The sequence below is a fragment of the Cnephaeus nilssonii genome (genome assembly GCF_951640355.1).
Source record: "Cnephaeus nilssonii genome assembly, chromosome: 10".
NCBI lineage: Eukaryota > Metazoa > Chordata > Mammalia > Chiroptera > Vespertilionidae > Cnephaeus > Cnephaeus nilssonii.
Genome location: NC_137081.1, coordinates 71325805 through 71342219, shown reverse-complemented (window position 1 = coordinate 71342219; position 16415 = coordinate 71325805). Strand labels below are relative to the sequence as shown.

The following is a 16415-nucleotide window of genomic DNA, read 5'->3' as shown; positions in this document are numbered from 1 at the left end:
TTAAGCACAATTATATATACCAGGACTATTAGTTTTCATAGACTTGGAAGCAACTTTGTTTGCCATCGGAAAGCTTACGATTTAGTAGAAAAGATAACAGTATTTATATAAACCATATTTCCTAAAAAATCATCCAGTGGATTTATCCTAAAACAAAATATTTCAAAAGATGTTTGAATGGTTTTGGGATTCCTATCAATTTTGGTTCATAGCTTCTTTGCATATTTTGTGAATAATGTGATAAATAGAGGGACACCTTATGTTTATTTTTGAATATGTTAATAGCACCAATTATTTTCCAGTGTTGCTTTTTATGTGCTTAGCTTGCCTTTGCAGTTAAGTGTGTGGGTGTGCTTAATTTTACTATGCTCTCAGCCTACCTTATGAAAGGTCCAATGTTTAAAAAGATTTTTGTAATTTTTATCAAAATATTTGATGAACCTGAAATGTTTTAATATTTGCTCTATCTTTTAAAATTTAATTGCTACAACTGAGCTTTAAAGGTGTGTATAGAAACCTCATATCGTAATTGTATCAATCCTCTATAAAATATTTTTAACAATAAAACTCCTATCATATCAAAACACTCAAGCCTGTCAACCTTCCAATTCATCCCTAGTCTTGAATAAATTAGTACAATCATCAGAACTTTGAAATTTGTGTCATTTATGCCAGAAAAAAAAATAATTATAAGTGTTATTTCTTCACCCATTTGTTTTTATTTTACTAGTAGTACTACTGTAGTTATCTTAATTAGCCTCACACTTTTGTAGTAGCCATTAATAACAAAAGGCATCAACTTTCTCTGAAGCATTATCACGTTTTTCCTACTCACAGGCTAGCTCTGTTCTAATTTTCAATCTTAGAGAATATTTTACTCCTGAAGGTCCCTTTGTATGATTGAAATAGTGTCTGATATTTTCACTTAAATGGTATTTGGGGGTTGTGTGTCCTTTGTGTTTGTTTTCAGTTTCTCCTCAGATTGGAAATTCCCCAAACAAACTGAGATGAATAAGTTTATCCTAAGCGTTGTCAGTTCAAAGTTGTAGAAAATGAAGTTTTACCTCCCAGCTTTACTGTTTTGTTTGGTCATATACTTTTAAAACTTTCATCTACCTATTTTATTGTTCGTTTGTTTTTCTCTGTGTGATAATTGGAATTTGAGAGGCATTCACCATTTTCCTATTGTGTTGGTTAAATGCTAAACCTACAACTATCTCTAAGATATCACTTTCCCCTTATACAGAAAGTTTCCTGTGCAGATAAGGTGCTGGTACAAGTTAGGTATAATAGGTGAAGATTTCATACCAGTAACTGTTACACTGAGGGTATAGCTTTTGCTGACAAGAAAACTTTGTGGGAAGTAAAGGCTCAGGATCAGCAATCCATTTGTAACCTCAGAAATAGTCTCTTTGAAAAAAGGGGGAATTTCTCATTAAACAGAGCACATTTATTCCTGGTGAATTAATTGTTATTATAGGAGGCAAGGCGTGGAATGGGCAAAGTGTGAACTGAGAACTAGAGAAGTACCCCCAAGCTAAAATATATAGTTACTGCTCCGCTCATTGCTGACAGATCTCTCTAGTTTTCAAAAGAAGTCAGAACTCCATAGCTGTATGCAAACGCTCTCAATATTTTAAGTTTTGGCAACTCGTTCAAATATATTTTAAAACACTGTGGAAGAGAAGGCAAACACATCAATGAGGTTTGCCAGTTTGGAACCCTGCTGTAGACAAGCTGCTTTGCCCCTTTAATTTCTGTGTCTGCAGTGAGGAAAAGAAAAATAAACAAACAAACTTCCCAATCTACTGTTTTCTGGTCTTGGGCATAAACCAGAGCACAAGCCAGTCAGTGCAGCCAGGAAGCTAAAGAAACACAAAGCCCCCTTTTCCTTCTTCTGCATCTCATTAACTGGCCAACTCCCATTGGTGCTCCCTGAACTTTGTATTATTTAAAGGTACAGAGCCCCAAATAGTGTCTTTTCTACTACCCTTTAGACTTGACAATGGCTTTGAACTTAAAAAATAATGACCAAGAAAATAAATAATTAATAGTAATAAAGTGTTCTCACATATATCAGTTATATATTCTCTCCCACTTACTACCTTCTCAAAAACAATCTAATGATAAATATATATACTACTAGGGGCCTGGTGCATGAAATTTGTGCACTGGGGGTGGGGGATCCCTCAGTCCAACCTGCCCCCTCTCACATACTGGGAGCCCTCAGGGGATGTCCTAATGATGGCTTAGGCCCGATCCCCACAAGAGTGGGCCTAAGCCGCAGTCTGGCCTCCCTTTGTGGGAGGCAACCGGGCTGGTCAGGGGAAGGCACCAGCCCCATCACCCTGCTGCTGCAGCCACTGTCAGTCACCACAGCCACCAACATGTTTTCATCAACATGGACTCCAGTCCCTTCACCAAGAAAAAATGACAACTTTCTTTAGGCATTTTCAAGATGTGTCTTTCATAGGATATGTCTTTCTTTCTTTCTTTCTTTCTTTCTTTCTTTCTTTCTTTCTTTCTTTCTTTCTTTCTTTCTTTCTTTCTTTCTTTCTTTCTTATCCTCACCTGAGGATATGTTTCCATTGACTTTTAGAGAATGTGGAAGAGAAAGGGAAAGACAGAGAGAAACATCAAAGTGAGAGGAACACTTTGATTGGTTGCCTCCTGCATGAGGCCTGATCTGGGCCCCGGCCAGGGAGGAGCCTGCAACCTAGGTACATGCCTTTGATCAGAATCAACCCAGACCCTGCTGTCGGCAGGCCGAGGTTCTATCCACTGAGTCAAACCGGCTAGGGCAGGATATGACATTTCTTAGCCCTCCAGCAGCAGACCTTCGTTTTTTTCTCCAGAAGTGTGGTGGAAAAACCCTAGATCACCTTTTTGGATTCTTATTACCCAAGTTACTAAGAACATTACCAGTGGCATACAGGAAGCTTAGCCAATGGGCAGTCAGAAAAGGTGTTTCCTCTATAGTTCACACGAATCATTGGCTGTGCCCTGCCCAGGCCTAAAGCCTCTGGCCAAAGCTTTAGGCCTGGGAAGGGGACCTCCAGCTCCCTGTGATCACAGACACCACCCATTGGGCAGGGGACCCCAGCTCCCTGCAATCCACCACAGGAGCAGAACCCCTCGCAGGAACAGACCCCCAGTTGCCTGTGATCCATCACAAGCTCCCCGCTGGTGCCCAAGGCCAGAAAAGCCTCTGGCAGAGGCTTTTCTGGCCTTGGGCTCGGCCGCACCCCAGCCTGCCTGCCACGGATCGCAGGAGCTGACCTCCGGTTGCCTGCAATCCATCACAGGCTCCCCGCTGGTGCCCAAGGCCGGAAAAGCCTCTGGCAGAGGCTTTTCCGGCCTTGGGCTCAGCTGCACCCCAGCCTCCCTGCGACAGATGGCAGGAGCCGACACCCAGTTACCTGCGATCCATAGTTTCCTGGTGGGCGTGGCTGGTCGGCGTGGCTTGTGGGTGTAGCAAAGGTACAGTCAATTTGCATATTACTCTATTATTAGGTAGGGTTCTCTCTGATTCACAAACAAGAAAACTAAGATCTAAGCGCAGGGGTCCTCAAACTTTTTAAACAGGGGGCCAGTTCACTGTCCCTCAGACCATTGGAGGGCCGGACTATAGTTTAAAAAAACTATGAACAAATTCCTATGCACACTGCACATATCTTATTTTGAAGTAAAAAAACAAAACAGCAAAAACACCCTCATGTGGCCTGCAGGCCGTAGTTTGAGGATCTAAAACTAAAAGGGAAGATCATACACTTTAGTAGCTTCTCCAGAGAATACGTGATTGGAACCCTCATTTTCTGGCTCCAAATCCAGGCCCTCCCTTCTGCTGTCTCACAGAAGAACACACAGGAAACAGCGGGGGCAATAACCTGAGTTACTCCACATCTGATCTTGTTTTCCAGAATCATATGCCTTGTCTTTCAAATGTCCCAAGAGTCAGCATCTCACCAATGGGCTCCTTCAAGCTTGTTCTAATTTTCTTTTAAACTGACTCCAAATACATACACAACAAGTAAAGGGTGAGGTGGTTAACATCTGTGACTGTTTGGATCAAAGACTGTGATTTGCAACCATTAGACACAACTACAGTATTTTGGGCAGGTCAAAGAGAATGTCACTAAATTATTGCTTCTAAGTAGAGTTACAATAGCTTTCAATAGGCCTACCTATAGCCCTTACTTTAAAAATGTATATCCTCTAAAAAGTATCTATATATAAACCTATAATCAAATTCAAGGTAATAGACTAATATATACAGTATATAAAATTATATATATGTATAATTATTTATATATATATATATATATGCATTCATACTACACACACACACACATACACACATGCACAAAATAAGCACTTTGAACTCATAATTTATGAGGTAATTGAACTTGATATTAATTTCAAAGGTTATATTTTTATGCCAAAGTGGATATGTGAAAGGCAAACTTCTTACCCATATCTTGGGTCCAAAGCAATAGCCCTGGGATGTTCCATGGCTCCTGCTATTAGTGTAGTTCTTAAGGAACCATCAAGTTTAGCCACTTCAATTTGGTCCAGATTGCTGTCTATCCAGTATATGTTGCCTGCTATCCAGTCAACCGTCAGTCCTTCCGGGGTGGCTAGGCCATGCTCTACAACCACTTCAATTGCACTTACACCTACAACAGAAGGGAAATCAGCACTTGTACTCACTTAAGAAACATGTTAAGCATAAAGGAAAAGGCCTACTTATTAGCCCTATAATGTACTTAAACATTATATTAACTCCGAGAGATAGAGTGCAAAAGTAATACTTGGCACAAAGGAAATGAAACAGGACCCGAATTTAGAATTACTGTTTTCCCCACCAGAAATTTTTAATCTTCTAGGTCTTTTCAGTGACAGCGGAATAGACTTCTAAAGCAAATAACAATACTTAGGTTACAAAAATGTTATTTCTCATTTCTGACTTTTTAGGCAGAACAAGGGATATTGGGAGTAATAATGATGCACTGGTTGAAATCAGTGCACTTAAATTTAAACGTTGACCCTCATGGGTAGAATAAAGGGAAAAGTTCACCTCTGGCAACAGCATCATAGTTAATCAGCATCCACTATTTTATTTATTTACTTACTTATTTATTTTAAAATAATTCTTCATTGTTGAAAGTATTACATATGTCCCCCTATTTCCCCCCCTCAACCCCCTCCAGCCCACCCCTGCTCCTCACCCCAGGCTTTCAGCACCCTATTGTCAGTGTCCATGGGTTATGCATATATACATACAAGTTCTTTGGTTGATTATCTCCCACCCACCCACCCTGCCTTCCCTCTGAGTTTCTGCTCTCTGTTCCATGCTTCGAGTGTCTGGATCCACTTCGTTCATCAGTTTATTTTGTTACTAGCACCCACTATTTTTAGAAGCATGACAGATAGGAGAGATTTCATTGCATTTAACCTGAAAGGAGATAAGCCCCAAATCACACTCCCTTTACCCCCATCCCTAGGCCATAAGATTTGCAAGATATTACACATTTGCAAATAACGGAAGAAGGCATTAGTGTGGTCTAAATAAAAATAAGTAACTTGGTAATGTCCACCAATACTCTTATTTATCCACTCCTTAGCTTCTTTCACAATTTAAATGGAATATTTTAAAAACTCCTTCATCGCTTATGTCATTACCAGTGATTGTAGTTAGACATTTTAAGTGTGTTTTTTAAACAATTAACCATCTAATGCCATAGATCTAAATCCATCATTTGAAATTGGCATCTTGCAATATGACACAGGACACAAATTCACCCATTATAACCATACTATATGCTTAAATATTACCATTTTTCCCCAATGTGCAAATGTGACTTAGGGAGGAATTTTGAATTTCATAGAAATATCTGGGCATTGAACTGCTACACAGATATAACAGTTTCAAGAAGAAGAAGAAATATATATTCATCTCAAAGACTTGCTACTTAAGAAAAGCCTAGATTACAAAGAAGAGATAAGTCAAAACATGGCAAAAATAATAAGCTCATATTAGCAGTCTTTGCAAAAATTCCTTCACCATTTCTTTGAGATAGTCTGCAAGATTATAACAAAATAAAAACAACTTTTTTAACTCACAAATATAATTGTTAGCCTGTAGAAGATAGTCACTTTTTTCCTTATAAATAAATTTCTTCACCACATGTCAGTGATAAAGCCCACAATTTAAAAATGGAATGAATACCACAGGCCTTCACCACTCACTCCCCCAACATATTCTCACAGGTATATGTGACATCACTGGTTTTACATATGTTAAGGAAGAGATAAAGAACCAACAGTCAAAGATTAATCAAAACTTCTTTTGATTACAATATATTTTTCTGGAATTTGCAGTTCAAAACTAATGTAAACATTAAGTTAAAATTGTAACATATGTACCTCCACTTTCAGAAAGCTTGCCTCGGTATATTCTGTCTTCTACAACATCTGTCCAATAAAGTAAACTTTGATTGAAGTGAAAATCAAGAGCTATTGTGTTTCTCAATCCAGGAACAAGTAGACTATAGTCTCTTTTATGAAGGTCAATCCTTCTGATTTCATGGCGAATGGAAAAGATGATGAATGCTTCAAAGGGATCTGAAATTAAATTTATTTTTAATAAATTTATGAAAATATTCATGTACTTTGGTAAGTGTAATAAAATGCTTGAGGTCAAAATCCATTCATTCAAAAGTATAATTTATTATATTATTCTCTGTCATTAAAGAAGCAATAAGTTTTCCCAAAAATTAAAAAAAAAAACTTGAATAATTTAGGTTTATTGTATTTAATAAAATAAGGTATAAATTATTGTAATTCAAAGACAAAATGGAAGATTTTCTGTTTTAATGAAATTCCAGCTGACAATCCAAATATCAGGAAAACCACAGAAAATGCTAAGAATGAGCTAAAACTAGTTCTGCCACTCAGCTCATCACATGCCTACAGGTCCATGAAGGAGAAAGATCCAATAGGAAGAGGATTTCTATAAAAACAACTGATGAGTGTAAAGTTAAGAAGTGGTCCCCATAGAATGAAGTGTTCTCCACAGTCCAAGAAAGTCATGCGTACACTCATCCTCACTAGTCTTTAAGCCTAGATCAGGCCTGAGTGGAAAGAAAGCAAGAAGCTTTAAAAACAGAAGATTAAAGTTTTATATTTTGTACCTGAAAAAAAGTTTGAACACCCAAAAGTTACCAAAAATTGTTATTATTTAAAAAATGTATCAAGCTCTGTACCAACTACTGGCCAACATACTATTATAATTTACACTTGAATTCTGTTTGATGAATATATTTTTGAGGGAGAGAGCCAGGCTTGCAAAGATTTCCCCCATTTTCATATTAGTGTCAGCTCTCTGCACTTCCCTTTAGAAAAATTGGTTTTCCTATCCCAAATGTAGATATACCCTCTGAAAGTGAGCTGCTATAATCAGCCCTGTCCACAGTGATCCTCCCAGGAGGTGGATCTAAGTCTGGTTAATGGATTTGTAAGATCTAAGTCTGGTTAATGGGTTTGTAAGATCTAAGTCTGGTTAATGGGTTTGTAAGATCTAAGTCTGGTTAATGGGTTTGTAAGATCTAAGTCTGGTTAATAGGTTTGTAAACTTGGAGAGAAGCTTTCAAGATGAGGGAACCTACTCTCTTTTCCTTTTAGGTCACCAATCTCTAAGGCTAATGTTGCGAATATTAATGTTCTTGTAAGTTGAAGAAACCTATTTGTGGTATTGTAGAAGAGAAAAATGTCACAGAGCATGAAGCAGCGATGACCTGGGCAGAGACTGTGTTCTAAGAACATTCAAAGCTATAGTTCCAATTACCCCTAAGACTAGTTCCCTCCTTCAGATCTCCTATGCACACCCCACACTTTGTATAGGTGAGCCAATGCACTTATCAATTCAAATAAATTTAAACTGGGTTTCTATCAATTGCAAACAGGTTTACTGTTCTTATTAAACTCATCTTTACAGAGAGGTCTTTCCTGATTAGTTTACCTAATTAAGACCCATCTCCATTATATCACCATGGATTATTCATTCTGTTTGAAGTATATTTTAAAACCAGCATTTACTTGTTGATCATTTATTTCCCTCACTAGATAATAAGCTCTATGAAAACATGGGTTTTATCTGTCTTGCTTGTTATGATGTCCCTAAGACCAAGCACCAGAGGAAGAACACATGTAAACCTAGGTTCAGAAGGGTGTGAACCTCGGCTGGCAACCCTTGGTGTAGGGGCGTTGCTGCCATTTTATTTCCCACTGGACATGAATATACTTTAGGAAGCTCTTCCCAGCACTTTAATTAAATGTTGTTTTTTTTTAATGAATAAATGTGGAGAGAAACTGAATACATCCCAAGAAACTAGATGATAGTATGGGAGAGAGCCCTGCCATGATCAGTAGAGCTAACCAACAGACCTGCAGCTGACTGTGTAGCACATCAGTAAGTCCAGCCAAGACCACAGGAATTGCTCAGAAGGCCTGAGAACTTGTGAACAAACATTATGTGTATTGTGATCACTTAGCTATTGTGGTTACTTATTGCACAGTGATAACATCGCTATGACAATAGCTAATGGATACAAGACACTAAACATGAACAAAATAGTTTCAAATGGCTCTCAATAGAAAAAATACTCATAAAATTTTAAATCAGAATATATCATTATTAATGCAAAAAATGATTGGATGTTCTGTCATTTAAAAGAAAGATACGGATTAGGAGCCCTGTTTGATTTTCTGCTCTGGCTATGAAACAACTCGTTGCTTTTGAAAAATTATTTGCCTTTTTTGAAATTAAGTGCCCTTACCTGTAAAATGGGGTTAACAATAATCTACTTTCAATCTAACTTAAACTGTTGTCAGAATCAAATTAAATAATGTATGCAAATGTGATTTGTAAGCTGAAATCTGTCCCAGTAAATACAAATGTGGAGGATACAGTGATGTAGTAAAAAAGTTATAGACTTGGAGTGAGAAAATGCAGGTGTAAGACAGAGTTCTGCTATCAACTATCTGTGTACATTGTAGAAGTTTACTTAAAGTTCTGACCCTCAACATTTTTTATGTATAACATAGTTATTATGGTAATTGATAATTAAAGTATGAATACTTAATAATATCTTAATATATGTTTAATAATTATTATGGATATTATATTCCAAAGACTACTCAATGGAATAAGCAAAAGGGATATTGCATAAGAGAAAATGCTGAAAAGATGATTCTATGAAAGGAAATAAGATATTTCTTACCATGTACTAAAACTAGGGACATTTCAGCTCTGAACAGCTTCCCCATCCTTTGGTTTACAGCTCGCCCTTAGTCAAGCACTAAATTATCAGTGCAGCAGCTATTTGCTAGAGAAATTTATATTTAATACCTATTAAAGAACGTATAGTTTTAAAATTGCAAGGTAATGTGTTACTGTCTCTGCCCTAGGAATATCACACCAGAGGAAGAAAGAAATCCATAAAGAAAAAAAAAAAGAGAAGACAAAAGTAAAGAAATCCAAGTTTCTTCTTCCCTAACACTGGAAGACATCTGTGATAAAAACATACAGTATAAGAGGAAGGGCCGATGAATGCATGCAAACAGAAGATGTAAAAGAAGGCTGACAGGAACAGTTCTCAAAGGATATAATACAACTAAGGGGCACATCCCACAATCACTCTTTAAAAAAGCAGGATGGGAGTACAACTTGGTCTCAGGACCCCCTCAGAGCACTGTTAAGGCCTAGGAGGAGGGTCTGAATGAAGAAACAAACAGGCATGCAGTATATTAAGTGAACAAAATAGGCTCAAAAGTCTATATCCTATATGATTCCATTTCTATGACATTCTAATAAAAGGCAAAACAACAGAGACAGAATGCAGAACAGTGGATGCCAGCAACAAGGGCTAGAGAAAGGGCTTGATTACAGATTTTTAGACAAAATCACTAACCTTCCTACATATAATAGCTTCTGAAAAGACAAAATAGAAAACAACAAATACACGTTAACAACAACAACAACAAAAGACAGGGAATCCAGGAATAAAATTATTAAGAAATATAAAAAAAATTATATGAAAAAAATTTAAAACACTAATGAAAGAAAGACATCAAATATGGAAAGGTAAATAGTATTATTAGATTGAAAACAACAACATCCCAAAGATCTTGCTTCTGCCTAATTTATAAATTTTCTGTGGCGAAAAATAATTGCAACAACCATTCTTTAAAATAATACTAGATAATTCTAAAGGCTATGTTAAAAAAGTATAACTCACCAGAAGAATTTCAGGATAAATATATATAATAGTGACTTACTTCAACTGGTATTAAAATATATTATTGTTTCAATAGAAAAATACTTTGGTACTGACTCATAACTGACTATAAGGCTGCTTTAGGAAACCTGGAGAAGAAATTAAGTTGGAAGATTTTCTGACTTAACACAAAAAATTAATTTCCCAATGGCATAAAATTTTGATGTAGTAAATAAAACCACGAAAGTGTTAGTAGTAAACATAAAACATATTTTTAGAACTCCAGAATGAGGAAGGCCTGTCTTAGTTTGACACAAGTCAAAAATAATGTTTAATGTATGTTTAAAAAAATTACAGGACAAAAACAATGTCAAAAATGTCAAAAGGCAAACTATCTACCATAGTTTGGTTAAATATCTACCATATAACAAAGGACTAAATTCTCTATTACACATGAGCTCCTATAAATTGACAAGAAGAAAATACTCAAGTAAATAAAAGGTAAAGGGTATAGAACAAACAATTCATAGAAAGAAAAACATAAACAACTTTTACATTGTAAAAAGTATTCAATTTCTCTCATAAAATAATAAATTGATTTTAAAATAATGAAAATGTTTGATAAGACACTGTATCAATTAAAGTGTAGACAAAAGGCACTCCAACATATTGATAATGGAACTATAAATTATTATCATCTATTTGGAGAACCACTGGGCAACCATAAAAAAATCTATCTATCTATATATCTATCTCCCTTGACCAAGTAAGTCCATTTGTCAGAAATTCATTATAACGATAAAGTTTTATATGTACAAGGCAGATGAGCAAGGAAATTTTTTGCAATATTGTTTGTAATAGCAAAAGATTCAAAACATAAATTTTCATCAAGAGGCATCTGGATAAATAACATATAGTACATTCATACAGTATAATATTATTTGGCCACATACATTAATGTGATTACTACATGTGTGCTAATATGAAATACTTACCAACACTTTGTACGTAGAAAATAGCAATATACAAACAGTGCACATACTATGCTAACATTTAAGTTAAAAAAATAAAAGATTTTTCTAAACCTAAAAAATAATTATTAAAGGATTGATGAAAGAATGCTCTTATCTCTGCCATGGTAACTGGTGACTGGGATTCAGGAGTGGGAACAAAACAAATTTTCACTTTATTCTGCATTGGTACAAGTTTTAAGCATTGATATATATTTTCCTATTAAGATTAGTTATTTTTTTAAAATATATTTTATTAATTTTTTACAGAGAGAAAGGGAAAGGGATAGAGAGTTAGAAACATCAATGAGAGAGAAACATCGATCAGCTGCCTCCTGTACACCCCCCATGGGGATGTGCCCGCAACCAAGGTACATGCCCTTGACCAGAATCGAACCCTTGAGTCCGCAGAATAGCGCTCTATCCACTGAGCCAAACTGGTTAGGGCAAGATTAGTTATTCTTAAGAATAAAAATTAAACCTATAAAAGAAGGAATTATCGTTTCCAGCTTTTGGAAACATAAACACAACAAGAATTGTTTAGGCATGACATATATGCTGAACAAGGTAATTCAGTAGGACAATTACTGTAAAACCTGTTTTTTCCCTTCAGGAGGACTCGTTTTTACCATAACAATATTTAAAAGATGACTTATTGCTCTTACTTGTATGCCATATTTGAGAAAATATATATATTTTTAAAATCTTTATTGTTTAAAGTCTTATATTATGTCCCTTTTTTTCTCCCATTGACCACTTATAGCCCACCCTCACCCCACCACCCCAGGCCTCTACCACCTTATTGTCTGTGTACATGGGTTATGCATGCATGCATACAAGTTCTTTGGTTGATCTCTTTCCACCCACCCAACCAGAAAAGTATATATTTTTTGAACCACAAATTACTGACTTGTCTTTTACAACTGAAATAGGATTCTACAGTAAAGGCCTAGATTCTGCGTTTGCCTCTGATACAAATAAAGGAAAGTCACTAAAATTATTAGGTCTTTTTGTCTCGGTTTTTAAGATAAAATAACATTTTTGGTCATGCATGCTCTAAAATATTTGTGAAGACCCCCCCAGGCCAGGGTTCTAGTTGAAGAAAGGTCCCCATAACTTCTGGGTGTAAAAACCAGTGGAGATTGTGGGTAAGTGACACAGGCTGCTGGAGTCTCAAGCAGTTTTTCTTAAAGGGTCCTAGCACAGGCTTACTTGGACTCACTCCCTCTAAGCTCCAGTGTTGGGGTAGCAACTTGAAAGGGAACAGGGACATATGGGGAATAAATAAATTGTCTGGCATCAGGGTGAGCTTTCTGCCAGACAAAAGTGCTGGCAGAGGTCACTGTTCCTTTGCTGAGCTCTTACCCGAACAGAGCTAACAGGTGGGCCCCATATCTGACTCTCCATCAACCTGGTTACCACTGTTTGCCCAACCCTGTTGATTCTCTGGGGCCCCTCTCCAACCTACTTGCGGGCCCATCCAAGCTGTTTCCAAAGGCTCTCTTGCCTCGTGCATTGAACTTTCCTAAAATCTCTCACACAAACAGCATCTGGCCTCTGTGTACCCCCTACCTCTTGCTAAGTGACCCCAGTCCCAGGACTAGTGGCAGTTGGCCTTGGTTCACAGCTTGGCCTCTCCTGGACACCTCCAAGCTCAACACAAGTAGCAGCCATCTATAAATCACTCTGAAGTGGCCCCAGGCAGGGCACAGGCAGTGGCTGACTTTGCACCTCCCGCAGGCCCCAGAGCCAGTGCAACCAGTGGACAGCTTAAGACTATGCTAGATTACATCCCTACCACCTACACACTCATGGGGCAGACCCAGTAAGCACCAAAGCCCCATGGAAGTAAGTCTGGCTTCATCGGGTTCACTCCTGCACAGCAACTCCTCCCCTGTAGTCAGTCATAGCTGTTCTGTGCAGCTGACTGGCCTGGGGGTAAATCTCTCCCAGTGATGCCAATAGCAATCAAGACTCAACTACAACAGAATAGTGCACACAGCCCACACAGGGGCATACCTGGCGTGCCCAGCTCAGGTGAATGGGGAGGCTGCACCTGGCCCTACAGGACACCTATTACACAAGGCCACTTTACCAATGCCAGGAGGCATACAGTTCTATCAAATACATAGAAACAAACGCAGGGAAGCAGCAAAATGTGGGTGAGGATGAACAAAACAAAAAAGAGATTTGTATCATGAATAACAAAATTTCAATATTTTTAAAATATTGATTGTGAATGCACTATTTTTTATTGGTTTCAAATATTTTTGGAAGATTTCATAATAGAATGAATGGTGGTTAAAACATCTTGTTGGGTGTTTTACTAAAACTCTTCAAAGCCTTTCAAGTTCTTGTACTTAAGTCATTTTGTGTTGAGAATATAGTTGCTTGATAAATGCTACTTGATTTGCTTAACTATAATAAACCAGTTACTAAAAATAAAAAATATAAATATTAAAAATCATATTTGAACTCTGAATCTTGATAACTTCTCCAATGCCTCACTACTTTTTAGATTTATGTTGGTTTATTAAATTATTATTCTTTATTTGAGAGAATAAAAAAGTTGTAATGAATAATCCAATATGTAATTTCATATGCTAGTGGGAAATCATGAAGACTGAATTTCAAATTTCCAAGTCTTATAATATTTTTTATAAATAAAACTATATATAAAAAATAAAACTATATATAAAATATCCTATATAATAAAAGCCTAATATGCTAAGTGTCCAGTCGTCCGGTCGGCCATCCAACCAATCAAAGCATAATATGCTAATGAATTGCTAAGGCCGCTCAACTGCTCACCATGACATGCACTGACCACCAGGGGGCAGACACTTTGACCAGTAGGTTAGCTTGATGCTGGGGTCCGGCCGATCAGGACAGAGCAAGATGGGTTGGACACACCCTGGAGCCCTCCTGTAGTCCCTCCCCAGCTGGCCAACCTCCCAGCCCCAATCATGCACCGGTCAGGCCCCTCAGCCTGGCCTGAGCCCTCTAGCAATCCAGGACCCCTCGGGGGATGTCTGAGAGCTGGTTTCGTCCCGAAGGCAGAACAAGTGGTTGCTATGAGGCACACTGACCACCAGAGGGCAGACACTCAATGAAGGAGCTGCCCCCTGGTGGTCAGTGTGCTCCCACAGGGGGAGTCCCACTCAGTCAGAAGCTGGGCTCACAGCTGACAAGCTCCGCAGCGGCTCTAAGGATGTCCAACTGCCGGTTCAGGCCCACTCCCTGGCGGTAAAGCGTCGCCCAAGGGTTCCCAGACTGCAGAGGGCACAGGCTGGGCTGAGGGACCCCCTCCCCCAAGTGCACAACTTTCGTGCACCAGGCCTCTAGTTTGGAAATAAAACACAATGAAGAAATTTCTGTTGTATACCAATTTTGATGTAGTATATTATGTTCTTTGGAGGCAAACTCAATTTAGAATGAATATCAGCAAAATATGAAGTAGTCATTCATTTTTATAGTTTTCTGATAATTTTTCTAGTACACTAGCTCCTGTCTCAGAAATGACTGAACTTAACAGCTCAAACCAGCACATTACACTTTTAATTTAGAACTGGCTTAAAATTTTTCTGCTTTAGCATATCATGAGATGACAGATGTACAAAACAAAGTGGTTACAATTTACATTTTTTATGGTGATGAATTTCATGTTTTTAAATGTACTACCGTATTTTCTGGCGTATAAGACAACTGGGCATATAAGATTTTCCTGGGTTAAAAAGTCATCTTATACGCCAGAAAATATGGTAGTCCAATATATCTAATCCATTATATCTAATCAAATCAATATAGTCCAACATACCATATTTTCTGGGGTATAAAACGACATTTTAAGCCAGGAAAATCTTATACGCCCAGTCGTCTTATACACCGGAAAGTACGGTATATCACAAGTAGCTTTACTAGTAAAAAAATACTCACAAGACTGTAGTGTTCTACATATAATTCCATTTTCTTTAAGTCCCACTACAGGTTCTCATAATGATTTTTACAAGACAGAATAAGAAAGCAGTAGATGACTTGTCTAAGAAAAAAAGTCTCTCTATAGTACTCTCAGGGTAAATTGTTAGTATAATACTACAACCAGCAATTGTACAGGAATAACACCTGATTCTTTATTACATATACATTTATTAAACAAAAAGTGGTATGTAGTTACAATGTTTATCTTCTGATATTTAATAGTTTTTACTTATTTTTTTTGTATTTAATAATTTATTTTTATTTCTCTCTCCCCATCATCTGATATATTTTTTTACACTGTAGAAACTTATGAATTGTAAGTGATCTATCATTTCTCTGGTTCAATATATATTATGACTTCCTTTTTTCCATTCCTTCACCTATATCCTATCTATCAAAGAGGGAATATGCTAATTGACTACCACACCCTCACAAGATGGCAGCGCCCACAGCCACAAGATAGCAGCACCCAGTCCCCTCAGCCCCGCCTCATCCAGCCAGAGTCCCCCAGTTCCCTCCGCACCACAGGGAAGGGCAGTTGGAGGCCATCAGGCTGGCAGGGGAGGGCAGTTGGGGATGATCATGCAGGCAGTGGAGGAGTTAGGCATCAATCAGGCCAGCAGGGGAGCAGTTAGGGGATATGAGGCTGGCAGGCAGGTGAGTGGTTAGGAGCCAGCAGTCCCAGATTGTTTGAGGGAAGTCCCAGACTGGAGAGGGTGCAGGCTGGGTTGAGGGACAACTCCCCCCACACCATGCACGAATTTCATGCACTGGGCCTCTAGTATAGTTATATTGAAAATAAATGGTAGTGAAATATTACTGAAGTGTGACATACATAAAGTCAGAGGACAGGATCTAGAGAAAGAAGGGAAAGATAGGCTTTCAACTAATACTCAAACCTATGAATTTATAAGATTTTGTCACTAGCTGTCCATCAGTTTTTCTTGCAAGCTATTTTTGTTTATTTGTTTTTCTCCTCTTAATTATTTTCCTGGAAATTTCTGATATTTTTTATCTCAATAGCTATGCTTTATATTTCTAGTTTTTAAAAAGTCATCTATTCTTTCTGTTAATAAGTAGAAAGAATCATAATTTGGGTTGTGTGTGACGAGAGAGAGAACTCATTGGGGTATTGGGATAAAGGATTGAA

General features: G+C 37.6%; 1 protein-coding gene across 1 annotated transcript in view; it reads right to left on the bottom strand.

Annotated features, from left to right (window-relative positions):
* LRP1B (LDL receptor related protein 1B) overlaps positions 1 to 16415 on the bottom strand; it is a 1721287-nt gene that overhangs the window by 600752 nt on the left and 1104120 nt on the right. The window contains exons 24-25 of the mRNA XM_079782447.1: positions 6427 to 6624; positions 4472 to 4676 (exon numbers count right to left, since the gene is read on the bottom strand). Of these exons, the coding sequence (XP_079638573.1) occupies positions 4472 to 4676; positions 6427 to 6624 (403 nt within the window). The remainder of the gene's footprint in view (positions 1 to 4471; positions 4677 to 6426; positions 6625 to 16415) is intronic.